This window comes from Phoenix dactylifera, chromosome 2 (assembly GCF_009389715.1).
Source record: "Phoenix dactylifera cultivar Barhee BC4 chromosome 2, palm_55x_up_171113_PBpolish2nd_filt_p, whole genome shotgun sequence".
Lineage (NCBI taxonomy): Eukaryota > Viridiplantae > Streptophyta > Magnoliopsida > Arecales > Arecaceae > Phoenix > Phoenix dactylifera.
This window is the reverse complement of record NC_052393.1, coordinates 3,160,826-3,176,134: the sequence shown is the minus strand read 5'-3', so window position 1 is coordinate 3,176,134 and position 15,309 is coordinate 3,160,826. Positions and strand designations below refer to the sequence as shown.

Below are 15,309 nucleotides of genomic sequence, written 5' to 3'. Positions count from 1 at the left end.
AGAATTTATGATATAAAGGACATTTCAATTTCAAAAAAAAATTTGGTCAAGCAGCATCAACATGATATACAATTAGAAGACAAGATTTTCCTCATATAAGTCATTATTAGAAGATAAAATTTCTAATGATCAATCTGATTCACATTACATAACCCTGATATCACAGTTAATGAAAAAGTGCTTATCACACTCTTTGACGTCTAGAAACAGAACTGATCATCTATTAAGAAAAATGGAAGTAGAGATGGACAGATGCATCAGAGCTTAAGTGAAAACCAGATGAACGAAAGAGACTGATACAGAAGAGAGAATAAAGGTACAAATTTATTATTATAATTCTCCCAAGATTAGCAGACCAGAGTTCCCAAACAAACTGACCCTAGGGGTGCAAATTTAATTTATTATTGCACTCGAACCCTTAGACCTCAGCAGTGCCCACGGCGAAGCTAGGATCCTCGCACCTATACTTCCCATCGGGGCCAATCCCGAACCCTTTGGGATCAGCAAAAACATTTTCCAGCAGCTGACTTCGAGGTGGGTGAGGGCTTGAATCGGCAAATTCCACAGCATCCTTGACGACATCATTGACCTTTTCCTCGATAGCCTTCAGCTCAGATTCACTCGCTAGATCCTGTTCCAGGATGTGCTTCTTCAACGCCATGATAGGATCTCTCGCGGCATAATGGGCTCTCTCATCTGTCAGAAGAGAACAAAAGCCAAACAAGTGATCTACTGTTTCAACTTGACAGCTTATCCATTGATCAAACCGATGTAGGAATGCGCATAAATATGCATACACATAGCTGAATGACTCCATGTGCACGTTAGCTGAATCATTATATGTTATGGTTAGTTGATGTGTAACTGAATTGAACTAGAGAGGTCCAGTTCATCAACCATGGTAATCCATGTATCGTGCAATGATCATGAATGTGTAGTCTCGTAATACATAGGATAGGATGGTCTTCTATGTGTCTTGCCCGGCCATGAATCCTCAACCATGTATGTGGCATGATGCATAGAAAGTTGGTGCATCTTTTGCGCCATAGAGTACGGTAACATTCTGGATAGCCATCATGTCATAGACAACTGTCGCTTATTTAGAGTCTGTATCATATATAATATCAAGCATAGTATACCATACCGATCCGAACCGGATGGTACGGAGCATACCGTACTGTATAAGTTTAGTATCGGTATTCGGTATGAATGGCGTATTGATACTCGATAAATCAAAAAATTTCTATACCGTGCCATACCGACACTGTACTAATGTGGCACCGGTATGAAGTCTGAAATCGAGACGGCGAATCTTAGCATCAAGTGCTTTTGAAATTTTGTAATGAACATTATTTTTCTGATGAGCATTAGCTGTCGAGATAAATAATATGGTGGCAGTGCATGGTACAGCACAATGTATGCACAACATAAAATCCAAGCCCCAAATCCAAATGCGAAAATACCAGAAAACCAAAGCAGGAAAATCATTAGAACATACTCACAGTGCAAATGAAAAGAATCAAATAAGAAAGAAACCTGCTTCAGATGTTCCCTATCCTTTGTCTTTTTTACTTTTCCGTGATTTGGTAGGATGTACTCATGTTCGAGTTATATAATATGAGTAGCTGTTTTCATTAAAAAAAAAAAAAAAAAAAAAAAAAAAAAAAAAAAAAAAAAAAAAAAAAAAAAAAAAAAAAAAGAAAGTAACGGGGATTGAAAAATAAAGAAATGTGTAACCTTATTAATTAACTCACCAGGGTCCCTGTGATCATCCTCATCCTTATCGTACATGGAGTGTCCCTTGAAGCGGTACGTCTTGCACTCCACAAGCGTGGGCCCTTCACCCCTCCTCGCCCTGGCAATCGCCTCCTTCGCCACCTCCCTCACCTCGAGCACGTCCATCCCATCCACACGCACCCCCGGCATCCCAAAAGCCTGGCCTTTCTTCCAGATCTCCGTTTCCGACGCTGCTCGGAAGTGCGACATCATGAGGGACCACTGATTGTTCTCAACGACAAAAATGACGGGCAGCTTCCAGAGTTGAGCCATGTTCAAGCACTCGAAGAACTGGCCGATGTTGCTGGTCCCATCGCCAAAGAAGACGATGGCCACGTCGAGGCCCTCGGGGCTCGATTCCTTGAGTACGTCATGGCGATACTTGGCACTAAAGGCAGCGCCGGTGGCGATGGGGATGCCCTCTCCGATGAAGCCGAAGCCGCCGAGGAAGTTGCAGGGACGGTAGAACATGTGCATGGAGCCGCCCTGGCCGCGGCAAAGGCCGGTGGTCCGGCCGAAGAGCTCGGCGGTAGGTGCCGACCACGGCATCCCGCTGCGTGAGAAGCTTGATGAAGCCGGCGGCCACGGCCTCCTGGCCGATGTAGAGGGGGACGTAGCCGAACATCTTGCCGAGGTTGTACATCTCGGCGCACATTTTCTCGAAGCGGCGAGCCAGGACCATGTCCTCGTACAGCATCAGCGCTTCATCGCGAGTCACCACCTGAGAAAAAACAGAAAAGTTGGCGTCAGTTCGAACAGATCGACGGAAGGAGTGCCAAAGATCGAATCTTGACATCTTCATAGTTTCAAAGACCAGATTTTTTGGGACGGGAGATTCTGCAAAGATTAGATTTTGAGAGGAGGACCTACTGGGGAATAGTGGGGATGTGGGACTGAGGGGCTTCTGGCCGGTGAGGACAACGGTGGAGATAGCGCGGGGGCCGAGGCGAGAGGCCTTGGAGGAAGCGAAGGAGACCTCGGAGGAGGCGAGGGGGTGGAAAGAAGGGGCTGGGAAGGATGGCGAGAGGAAGGGGGAGGAGGGCTTGTAGGAGGAGAGGGAGAAGGGACGGAGGATGCGGACGGCGGACAAGGCGGCCATTCTTCTTCTTCTTCTTCTTTGGTGAAAACAACAATTCATATAGCTCGAATTTGAGTACATCCTGCCAAGTCAAAAGAAAGCAAAGAAAACAAAAGAGACGGAATTTCCACTGTGGAGGTCCAGCGGAACTCTCCTGAATGCCGTACAACATCGGAAGCGACCCAGTCTACTGCCCTGTTCGCCTCCCGAAAAATGTATACTGCCCGAAACTCATCCATCTCCATAGCCAACCTACGGATCTCCTGAATCAGTGAGTGACCATCTTCGTACCTATCCGCATCCCGGATCTAAGCTATAACAATAGCAGAGTCCCCCTCAAGATGCACCCGCCCGGCCCCGAGCACCCGCCTCACATGGGATAAGCCGGCTCAGGCTGCCCACAGCTCTACTCCAACAACAATGAGACCTGTCGTGCCCCGACCACTCGCTGCAATCAAAGTCCTAAAGTGGTCTCGAATAACAAATCCAACCCCTTCTGACCTCCCATCCATCGCCACACTGCCATCAAAATTCACTTTGAGATAACCAAGGGGTGTGGGGGCACCCAAAAAACAACGGCAAATCTGGGCGCTGAAACAGCACTGCGGGTACCCCAGATGTCCCTAGTCAGCCCAAGTGAAGGCCGGGTCGCAAAGGAATGCGCGGCCAATGCCTCTCTGTTTCTGGAGCGGGATGCGCGGCGCAAAGGAAATGCGAATGGGAGATGCTTGGTTGCAAGTATAAGGCCCTATTTGGGGTAGCTTTTGGAGTGCTTTTTCTGGCCCTCCAAAAATATTTTTAGATAAAAAAGTGGTATTTGGTAAAATTTTGAAAAGTTGTTTTCAGCTTTTGCGGAAAGCTGAAAACAACTTTTGAGGAGAAGCTCCAATATGGAGCTTTCCGAAAACGTTGTTTTCAGCTTTGTCGAGAAGCTGTTTTTTGAACCAAAATACCCCCATTTAAATCACACTTTTTTTCCCAAAATTCTCATCCCGCCTCTTCCTCTCTCACCCATCCTCTCTCTCTCCCTCTCTATCTTCTTCTTCCTCTCAACGTCGCCGCCTCTGTTCCTTCTTCCTCTTCTTTTTTTTCTTTTTTTTTTTATTTTGGAAGCTTGTGGTTGCGCACAGTGGCAGCCACCATGCCGGCCACCATCCATGGTCGGCGACCCCTTTATATTTCAATAAAATGAAATAATAAATAAATAAATAAAATAAATAAATAGATAAAAAAGGAAAATAATAAATGAGCGGCAAATAATCTGATCTAAATAAATAAATAAATAAAAATATTAGTAATTATTTAACTAATTTTATTACCTAGCTAGAAAATTTGTTAGAGAGATAAATGATCATTAAAAGGATGAAAAATTAATTTACACTAATAGTTATAATATTTTATATATTTATTATTTATTATATTATAAATATAATATTATATCATAATATACATTGATATGTTATGTTAAATAATTTAATATTATATTAAATTATTATTCTATAATACATAATGTTATAGTACTATATTATAATAATATTATATTACATTATATTAATATTATACTATATCATATATTTATGTATTAATACATATTATATTTTATTATGCTCTGTTATATAATACTGGTAATGTCTTTTATGGTCATTTTGTCACATAAAAGTATTTTATCAATTTGTTTACCAAACACATATTAAAATGCCACAGCACTTTAGAAATATAGTTACCAAACATCAAACAACTTTTTATAAACGCTCTGCTTCAGACAGCTCTACTTCCAACAGCTCTATTTTCAAAAGCTCTACTACTAACAGCTCCCCAAACATGGTCTACGAATTCTTCGCAATGTGATCCCCGATGGCGGCTCGGTTTCTCCATTACCTAACACCATGGACTAAATGTCGCGTTTGGGTTCAATGTTTTCCGTTGTGTGGTGGCAAATCTGGGAATGACACGTACTTGAACGTCCTTGGCTGGAGAATCTCTCTACGTCACCCATCTTGTCTTTTAGTGTGGAGTCGGTGATTTATGTACATCAAATACTGGAGTCCATTGAGATGATGTTGAAGGTGCATCGACCATGCTAAGCTGTCTCCCAAACAAAAATTTTTGGCCGATCGAGTTACATGTGGCCGGTGGACTGTAAGAGCTTGAAATCTCATCCAAAAAACGGTAAAAAAATATTATTTATATATATTTTTTTATTTTCAGCTGATCAAAGTTACATATGGCCGGTGGATTACAAGAATTTACACTTCATCCAAATAAACTAGCTAAAAATATTTTTTTATATTTTTTTAATTTTATATTTCAGTATTTTTTATGATTAAAATCCAACTATAAATGTCATAATTAACTCGTGATTAATCTATATGGACTCGTGCTATAGTATCCTCTAGTCTACATAAGTCAAGAACTAAATCCGCTCTAATACCATTTTGCAACAATTCAGAACCTCGATCAAAATGACTACCCAAAAAATAGAAGTTGCGTAATTGCCTGATTTCTTATGTTCATATAAGTATACATATATACACACATACTTATGTAACATTAGTTATTTATATATCATTCAATTTCTAAATTCTTAATATATGAAATTTTATAGCTTATAAGATCATAAGATAAAATGTAATGACATGTTAAAATATCTAATGGTATTTACACTCGACTGAAAGTGTCTCTTTTCAATTTTTAGGCAATCATTAATATATAGTTATTTGTCATATAATTGCTGGCATAATTTATTTTTCAAACATGTATTGAATGTTTCGTTAATAAAGTTCTTAAAAAAATCCTGGATTGTTTTAGTTTGATTGAATTTTTAAGATAAAACATTTGATATTCGATGGGTTCCTAAACCTAATCTGAATCCAATGCATATTTTTATTACCTTAATTTGAACTCTATTTGATTCTTCAATGAATTGGACATGGAATAAAAGTTAGATCCAAAATCCCAATGTGTATGGGATTGGATTTATAATATTTTATACCTTTATTATTGTATTATACTATAAATATAATATTATAATATATTATATCATAATACATTAATAATGTTATGTTAAATAATTTAATATCATGTTATATAATAAAAAATTAATTTATACTAATAATTATAATATTTTATAACTTTATTATTGTATTATACTCTAAATATTATATCATATTACATCATATCATAATACATTAATATGTTATTTTAAATAATTTAATATTATGTTATATTTTGAGAAATTAATTTATACTAATAATTATAATATTTTATACCTTTATTATTGTATTATACTATAAATATAATATATATATTACATCATATCATAATACATTAATATGTGATGTTAAATAATTTAATATTATGTTATATTATGAAAAATTAATTTACTCTAATAATTATATTAATATTATGTTATGCTATACAATATCATATTACTATATTATAATAATATTATTTTACATTACAGTAATATTATACTATATCGTATGTTAAGTATTAATATATGTTATGTTTTATTATGCTCTATAGTATAATACTATGCAATGTCCTTTATGGTAATTTTGTCATACAAAAGTATTTTCTCATTTTCTTTATCAAATACATGTTAAAGTGCCACAGCACTTTAGAAATGTAGTTACCAAACAGCAAACAACTTTTTATAAAATCTCTACTTCGGACAGCTCTACTTCCAACAGCTATCCTGCCAACAGCTCCCCCAAATAGGACCTTATACTAGCATAAGTATCACTGAAAATTAAAGCACTACATACGAGTGAGGTAGTTAAATTGACCACAGCAAAGTCATATAGATTATAGCTTCATTACATCAACTACTTGAAATTTACACTCACTGATCTCCTCTTATGCCAATAATAAAGATTCATATGCTAAATCCCCATGGCAGAAAAAATAAATTTTGAGGGACTTTGTCACCAATAGTCTCCGCAAGAACAAATTCCATCTCTAAAATGGTGGAACCTCCTCATATCTCTTAGAACGATCTGCCTTCCCACAAGCTTTGAAATAAATTTGGTGGCTTCATGGCAGTCATTGCACACCCTCAGGTTCTTGGCAACTCTAATAGTTGAACCTGGAGGAGTGTTCAGTATGCCGAATGCTATGGCCAACTTCTCGCTGTGGCCACAGAGCAGGACTTCCTTCTCCTCCTCCTCGACATCATGCAGCACACAAGACGTGTCTGGTTTGTACCCTTCCTTCCTCATTCTGTCCCAGAGAGTTTCAAGGAATGAATAGAGCTGCCGGCTTTGTGGGTGCAATGAATCCCCAGCCATGAATCTATGAACCTCGTCCCCAACTTCAATCCAACTGCAACCTGGTTCTTTCCTCACCCCCATCAGCTTCATTTTCTTTCTCACCTCCGACGACTTCTCCCAAAGCCCAGCTGCTGCATAGATGTTGGAAAGGAGAACGTAGTGACTGGCCACATCTGGCTCTAGTTCAAACAGATGCTCGGCAGCAATTGCTCCAAGTTTAACATTCTGCTTAATGCGACAGGCACCTAACAAGCTAGTCCATGCCCCTGCTTGCTGTGGCCCGGGCTCCATTGTGGTTATGAGATGGTATGCTTCCTCTAATTGCCCTGACCGACCAAGCAAATCGACGACACTAGCATAGTGGTCCGGTGTGGGTTCGACGTCATGATCCTCTTTCATCCTATGGAACAGCTCCAGGCCTCGGCTAACCATCCCTGCATGGCTACAAGCTGCCAGGGCAGCAATGAATGTCACCTCATTGGGCTTGGCTTCCCCTTTGGCTACCATTTGTTCAAATAGCATCATCGCATCATGTCCTAGCCCATGCATTCCATAAGCCATGATGAGAACGTTCCAGGTGACCACATTGCGTCTCAGCATCCTGTCGAAGACTGCTCTCGACCAGCTTAAGCAACCACTTTTTGCATACATGTCCACCAAAGCACTCCCCACTGCAATATCTGAATCTAATGCATGCCGAATGGAATAGCCATGGATCTCTTTCCCCTTTGCCAATGCTGCCAGAGAACCACAAGCAGGCAGAATGGTCATGAGAGTGATATTATTAGGTTTGATATGTTCATCAACTGAATTCCTCATACTCTGCATTCCAATCACCAGATCAAATGCCTCGGTGTAACGACCACAAATGATGTAACCAGCTATCATGGTGTTCCAAGATACCACATCTCTCACCTCCATACCATCAAAGATCTTTCGAGAAACCTCCATCTTCCCCACTCTGGAGTACATGTCCATCAGCGCATTCTGCACGAACTTATCGCATTCCATACCTCTCTTGACAGCATAACCATGTATGTCTTCCTTCCGAGGGAATGCTTCGGACCGCACGCAGGCAGGAAGAATACTTGCCATTGTGGTCTCATTCGGATATAACCCTGCAACCACCTCCATCTCGACAAACAGCTGCAGGGCCTCGTCATCCAGCAAATTTTGAGCATAACCTGAAATCATAGCATTCCAAAGGCCAAGCCTCCTCTCTGCGATCCCATCGAAAACTATCCGGCCCTTCCCCACCTGACCAAAATTACAGTACATGTCAACCAAGGCACTGGCTACAAATGTATTCTCGAACAGGTTGTCGTTCCTTGTGGCATATGCATGGATCTCCCTCCCCGTGTCCAACATATCCATGTGGGAGCAAGCAGGGAGAACGCTTGAAAGCGTGACTCCATCTGGTTTGATTCCCGAGGCCACCATACGATGGAAAACAGCCATGGCCTCCGGAAATCGATCATTCTGCACGAGAGCACTGATCATCGTATTCCATGAGACGACGTCGCGGTCATCGAACCGCTCAAAAAGTGCGACGGCGTCGCCAACCCTTCCCAGTTTGGCATACATTCCTATTAAAGCATTGTAGGTGAATCGCTTTCCATCGGAATAGAAACCATTTCGCAGACCAAATCCATGGAGTTGCTTCCCGAGCCGCAGCCCATCGAGCCTAGTCAGGTTCGAGCAGGCAAGAGCGATACTTACGAGAGTGAACGAGCTCGGCTCGATGCGCTCCTCCAGCATCAGCCGAAAGGCCTCGAGCGCGACCTCCCACTCTTCAAACATGCAGAGCGCTGCAATCATCGAGTTCCAGGAGACCTGGTCCCTCTCGGCGATTCTATCGAACACCTTGAAGGCGCTCGAGATATCCCCGCACCGGGCATACATGGTGATAAGGGTGTTGGCGACGGTGACGGGAGAGGACTGGTAGCCGCATTTGATGACGGCGGCGTGGATCTGGCAGCCGACGGGGAGGTCGTGGAGGCCGGCGGCAGCTTTTAGGGCAGCGGGGAAGGCAAAGTGGTCGGGGGGGACGCCGGCGGAGGTCATATCGACGTAACAGGAGAGGGCGGAGCGGAAGGCGTTGGAGCGGGCGTGGGAGCGGAGGGTCTCGATCCATGAGGCCGCGGTGGTGCGGTCGGCCTGGGAAGTGGCGGTGGATGCGGCGGTGAGGACAGGGGGAGGGGGTGGAGGAGGGATCTTCGGGAAGGAGGGGGTCTGGGTCTGGGGAGAAGGACGGGGAGGGGGAGTGGCGGGGGAGGTCAGAGAGATGGGGATGGCGGAGGACATGGTGTTTGGGTAAATGCCATCCTAACAAACGGGGAGAAGCTCTCTGGTAGTCACAACCTGAAGCTGTGGATATAGGGTGTCCCGGGGTTTGGGTTAAAACAGCAAACAGCGTTTCCAGCCATTCAGTTGACAATCTCAGATCTATGGATATGGTACTTGTTTTGTTTGCCTTCTTTTCATTAAAAAAATTGAACTGATTGACAACCATGGCTTCGGGTGATCAAAGAATGCATCCTTGTATGCTTTGTTTGATTTTTTTAAATTTATTTTTGAAAAAAGTTGAACTGATAAGCAATCATGATTACTGGTGATCAAAGATTAGATAGATCTTTGCATGTACTAATTAGATTATAGCTCATGAGAAGAATGAGAAAGTTCAAGAGGTGGCAAACAAAGTAACAGGAATTGTTTCTTTTTTGTAATAGAGAACCATTACCAGGAATCTTTTAAAAGAGAGAATGCCACTTTGAATAGGAAAACCATATGTCAAATAAAATATTAGAGCTGAACCCTTGGACCTTCCATATCTAAAAAGTATTAAATTAAGTCAAAATTGGGTAGAGTCTAAATATTATAGTTCACTTTATATTAGTAGATAGGAGATGATGGATGAAATAATGTTGTCCTACAATCTTGTAGCAAATGTTCAATCATGCAAATTAGTTGCTTGAATTGCTTTTGTTGAAAGTGTAGGTTATGTTTGGGCTTACATTAATTTCTTCGACCATGCAGATAATAGCCCAACATTGTAGGAGGCCTCTTCAAGTGAATAATAAGATCAAGCTCCATATGTTTGTATGTATACATACGTACATGCACGTGCGCGCACATATGTATATTGAAAAATTTTCTAAAAAAAGGAAATAGTTCATTTTAAGCCCTGAGTTTCATTCTACCTTGAGATTTTGTTAATATTTTGAATTTAGAGAGCAATAGTCATATGGTGGTCCTTGTATTGATGTTAATACTTTAAATATACAAAATATTTAAAGAATAGGTAATGTTTAGATTAAAGAATAGTTCAATATCAAAGTAGGTTGTGGATAGGCCTTGCATCTTGGACACAATCAATATAGAACAAAATCGATGCGATCCAACCCAACCAAATATTTTTTATATAACAATTTCAAGAGAAGGGTTGCAATAAACTTAATCTTTAGTGGTAGGACAAATAGGACTAGCATACAATTTGACCCATCCAACGGTTAGAATTTCTCCATCATGAGGCACATAACATGCCCAACTCCATCATCAAATTATTAGCATCCAAGGCTCAACATCAGGCACTTAAGCTCTGCTTCCGGGCATATGATGTTATGAACTCGTTCACTTGCCTCGTTTTGCCAAAGTCTGCATTGTAATTTACAATTGGAGCTAAATGCACCGAATCCTTTCTTAGCCCCCAATTGGCGCCTCATGCGTCCACTCGCATGACCAAATCAAACCAAGTTTCGGTCTGATACGAAGCGGACCGGATACTACTGAAAAAAATCTAAACCGGACCGGATGAGCCGACGGTGGAGATGGCAGCCGCTAGGGCCACTGTATATACTCTCAAGAAACCCTAGCCCGTCGCCTCCCTCCCGCCGCCACCGCTCGTCACCGGCGCCATGGGTAGAGTGATCAGGGCCCAGAGGAAGGGTGCGGGTTCGGTGTTCCGATCCCACACCCACCACCGGAAAGGGCCGGCCCGCTTCCGGAGCCTGGACTACGGGGAGCGCAATGGCTATCTCAAGGGCGTGGTGACCGACATCATCCACGACCCCGGGCGCGGCGCCCCGCTGGCCCGCGTCACCTTCCGCCACCCCTTCCGCTACAAGCATCAGAAGGAGCTCTTCATCGCCGCCGAGGGAATCTACACGGGCCAATTCATCTACTGCGGCCGCAAGGCCTCCCTCATGGTCGGCAACGTCCTGCCCCTCCGCTCCATCCCCGAGGGTGCCGTCGTCTGCAACGTCGAGCACCACGTCGGCGACCGCGGCGTCCTCGCCCGCGCCTCCGGCGACTACGCCATAGTCATCAGCCACAACCCCGACAACGGCACCACCAGGTCTCCTCACTCTCCAACCATCCCTCTTCTTCTGATGCTGCTTTACTTTAATGCTTCTCTTTTGATCTAGGGTCAGGGTTTTGGGTTTTTGGTGTCTGGATCCGAAAGCATAGATCCTTGATTAGGCGAGGGAAAAAATGGGGCTTTAGGTATTTTCTTGCTGCGATCTGATCTGAAGGCTTCTTCGGTCAACTGATATTAGTTTTTTGATTGGGAGCGGTGTTTTGATTTTATTGCCTTGGTATTTTTATTATAAGTGGGCCAGTGTGCATGCCGCTCGTGGTTTATGTGTTGCATCAAATGTAGCATTTTTGCTGTTTTCGTTAATGACGGGGCATTGCGATTTGTGTTTAAATTGCCATACGACCTTGAAGGTATGTCTTGGTAGTTAAAATTATGCATGTAGCTTGGTTTGTGTAGACTTCTGCTAATCGTTTCAGGCATGTGGTTTCATTTATTTGTTTCGGCAATTAGATTCGGGGGCTATTTTGTCTTGTGAGATCAGTTATTCCTAGATCATGGGCGGTAGGATTGTTTGTTATGATGGAGTACAAATAAGAAAATTCAGATCGAAATTAGATGATAACCTTTGATGTGAAGATCTATTCGGTCGTTCGTATAGATGCACAAGCTTGATGACATGGAAGGCTGAAGGTGGCATTACAGTGGTCGTACCTGAATGCATGTTTATCTTATTTTTTTCTGTGAATTCCTATTTTTCCCTGTCAAACTTCATACAATACAAGCACGTTTAAGGGATTTGTATGGATTTCATTTACCCTTTTCATAGGTTTTGAATGTTTCTCCTATTCTTTGTACAAAGTTTCTTTCCATTAATTGATTTCTGTAGAGCATAGTTCATTGGCATGCCATGCATATGTGTTGTTAGATATCGGTGTATTTAATTATGGTAAGGCAAACATAAATGGACTTGCTAAACAATTTTAAAGCTTCCATTCAGTCTCTAGCTCTAGTAAATCGTTGTTGCAGAGTTTCTCGAGCTTGGTCCTACCTTTATTAGGAAAAAGAACCAGAAATGCCTTCTAAAATATCATAGTCAGTAGCCACATAAACATGATTTGGGATTAGTGCACCATTGGTCAAAATACATTACTAATCAATATTATAGAGAAGAAATGGAAATAGTCAGAGGTTAAAGAATGAACAATGGAAGATTTGTTGAAAAATGTTGGGCATACATAATTCTGAAGGAAAAGTTTCACAAGAAAGCATACAAATCCAGAATTATTCATGATTGTTTCATGGCATGGAGGAATATGATTAGAAGATAAGTTATAAAAAAAAAAAGAAGAATCTTGTTGCATTATGTCGTGATAAAGAAAGTATTTGATCATATGGGCGATGTGATAATTAGTCTGGGGGCCCTTGTCTAATAATTTGTGAAATGGAACTGAAATTTTATTTAAATTTTTTTTTGGCAGTGTAACTACTTGGATGAAGGTTATTTTTGTGTAACTTGGTAGGTGTTTCCTTGGTAAAAGGAAGTTTGAGAATAATTAGGACAACTATTTTGTTTTTTCCTAGTAGTGTTCCACTTTCATTTGGTATCTCCAGTCAAAGAAGAGGGTGAAAAATGTATAGAGTAGATCAAAAGAAATTCTATGTTTTCGATTGAGTTGTTTGTGAAGATAAATGATTTATATGCATGTGACTGGTTGGGTGTCTTCATGTTGCTTTTTTACTTATGATGGATAGCATGGAGTCAATAAATAGGATGTTCTTTCATAGTAGCTATTCATTAATGGTAGCTTTTATTCTTCATATAATTATCGTTTAGGGTAATCTGTATCATGGAGTCATGTGATGCTGCATCCCTTTTGTGCACCCATAGTTTAGTTAAATGTATCAAGAATCATTGTTTCTGTCATGATATCCTTAGGTTCTTCCAGTTTCCCAGTTATCATTTTCAGGGTGATAAATATGCTGATTGTTGACATATTGCACTTTGACCTAATTTCATCACAATCTGGTTAGAACTAATCCCTACACAATTCAATCTCATGTTGCATCTAATGACTAGATGCGTCTAATGATTGACTTCTCTGAAACATGAAAATTATTAAATTTTATGGTTGATGGCTTCATGTTATCAAACTCTGCATCATGATGTTCTGTCAAAAAGATTCATTATTGGGACTATATGAGGAATTGAAGGATTTTCTTGTTGTCAGAAGAACGAAATGAATAATAGCTGAATTTGATTTTGTTACTCATCACGTTCGCTGCAGTCAGGAGAAATAGTTGTTACTTAGAGAGGATGTTGTTAGCTTGCTTTTCGATGATTCTGTCATTGTATCGGTATCAGTAATCACCTATTCTGGTGGCAACGAAGCCCGTTAAAGCAAAGTAATCTGTTTTTCTTATATTGGAAAAGTAAATTTTGCATGCTATGCAGCATGATGTACCAAATCCACTAGCTAATTTAACTTCATAATGTTTGGCTATCTTGAGTTATATTCAACTTGTATTACTTCTGCCAAATGGATTGCTGAATCATGGTTGAGCCTCTCTAATTGGAATGTTGCTGCTAAATGTGTGAAAGTGCAAACATTTCTTTACCTTTATATGTGACTAAGTCCAGCTGGAATACTTTAGGAAATTTGTTGTAGTCATAGTACAATTCTCAGTGGTATATTTTTTATAATTAACATGGTAAACAAACTTGAATTCTTCCAGCTGCTCTTTTATCCAACTTGCTAGGTCATACACTCGCGCGTAACTATTATATTGCTTGCTGATTTGCTTGCAGGATCAAGCTTCCCTCTGGTTCTAAGAAGGTTGTTCCTAGTGGCTGTCGAGCAATGATTGGGCAGGTAGCTGGTGGCGGTAGAACTGAGAAGCCCATGCTCAAGGCTGGCAATGCCTACCACAAATTCCGTGTTAAGAGAAACTGCTGGCCAAAGGTTCGTGGTGTGGCTATGAACCCTGTGGAGCATCCCCATGGAGGAGGAAACCACCAGCATATCGGCCATGCGTCCACTGTTCGTCGCGATGCCCCTCCAGGACAGAAGGTGGGTCTCATTGCTGCAAGGAGGACAGGCCGGCTCAGGGGCCAGGCTGCAGCCACAGCTGCCAAAGCAGAGAAGGGATCTTAGGTTACAAATCCTTTTTGTTATTGCTTGTTATATTTTTGGTTTTCTCGGGTTTCTAGATATGCTGAAGACTTCATCCGGCAGTTTTTTCATAGTTTATTAAGTCATTTGATAAATTTATGAAGACCTTGTTTATGTAATTTTGGACATATCTGGATTTGGATTACTTTCAGGTCGAATTAAAGAACTTCTTCTTGATTTTCTTTGATTTCACTATGTTTATCTTCAGCTGAGTTTTCTCAATTTCTCTATCATAAGTGTTATCACTGGACCAATTTGATGTCACTTAGGCTGTGTCAGTTCCCTGAGTTTTGATGTTGCTTAGGGCTCGTTTGGTTCGCGGGAAGCATTTTCCCTCCTAGGAATATGATTTCTGGGAAACAAATTCCTAGGAAAAGGATGCCTAGGAAAGTACTTTTGGCATGTTTGGTTGACCATTAGAAAGTGACAAATTTCCAAAGTGCTTATGTTTGGTTGGCCATCCACCTTCCTAGGAAAGTTATGTATAATTCCTATTATGCCCTTAATAAAAATTAGGTTTTTAATGTCTCTTTAATGCTTCTTTAATGCTGAAGGGACTTTTTGGAAAAAAGTAAAAATGGAGTAATTCCTGCCTCATGGGAAAGTAACTTTTCCATGTTTCTCATGGGAAAGACTTTTCCATGAAATGTGGGAATCATATTCCCATGGGAATTCAACTTTCCCTTCTCTCTCCTT

The 15,309-nt window shown here is 41.0% G+C and overlaps 2 protein-coding genes and 1 pseudogene across 2 annotated transcripts; 1 reads left to right on the top strand and 2 right to left on the bottom strand.

Moving 5' to 3' along the window:
- Window positions 1-301: 301 nt before the first annotated feature.
- On the bottom strand, window positions 302-2,491 carry LOC103699448 (annotated as a pseudogene).
- A 4,108-nt stretch (window positions 2,492-6,599) lies between these two features.
- On the bottom strand, window positions 6,600-9,447 carry LOC103701583 (pentatricopeptide repeat-containing protein At3g57430, chloroplastic). The gene has a single exon (XM_008783703.4). It carries the CDS (start codon window positions 9,427-9,429, stop codon window positions 6,781-6,783), a length of 2,649 nt encoding a protein of 882 aa, XP_008781925.2. The 5' UTR covers window positions 9,430-9,447; the 3' UTR covers window positions 6,600-6,780.
- Window positions 9,448-10,981: 1,534 nt separating this feature from the next.
- Window positions 10,982-14,805, top strand: LOC103701492 (60S ribosomal protein L8-like). The gene is made up of 2 exons (XM_008783564.4): window positions 10,982-11,479; window positions 14,250-14,805. The coding sequence occupies exons 1-2, from the start codon at window positions 11,040-11,042 to the stop codon at window positions 14,593-14,595; spliced, it is 786 nt and encodes a 261-aa protein (XP_008781786.1). The 5' UTR covers window positions 10,982-11,039; the 3' UTR covers window positions 14,596-14,805.
- Window positions 14,806-15,309: the final 504 nt, after the last annotated feature.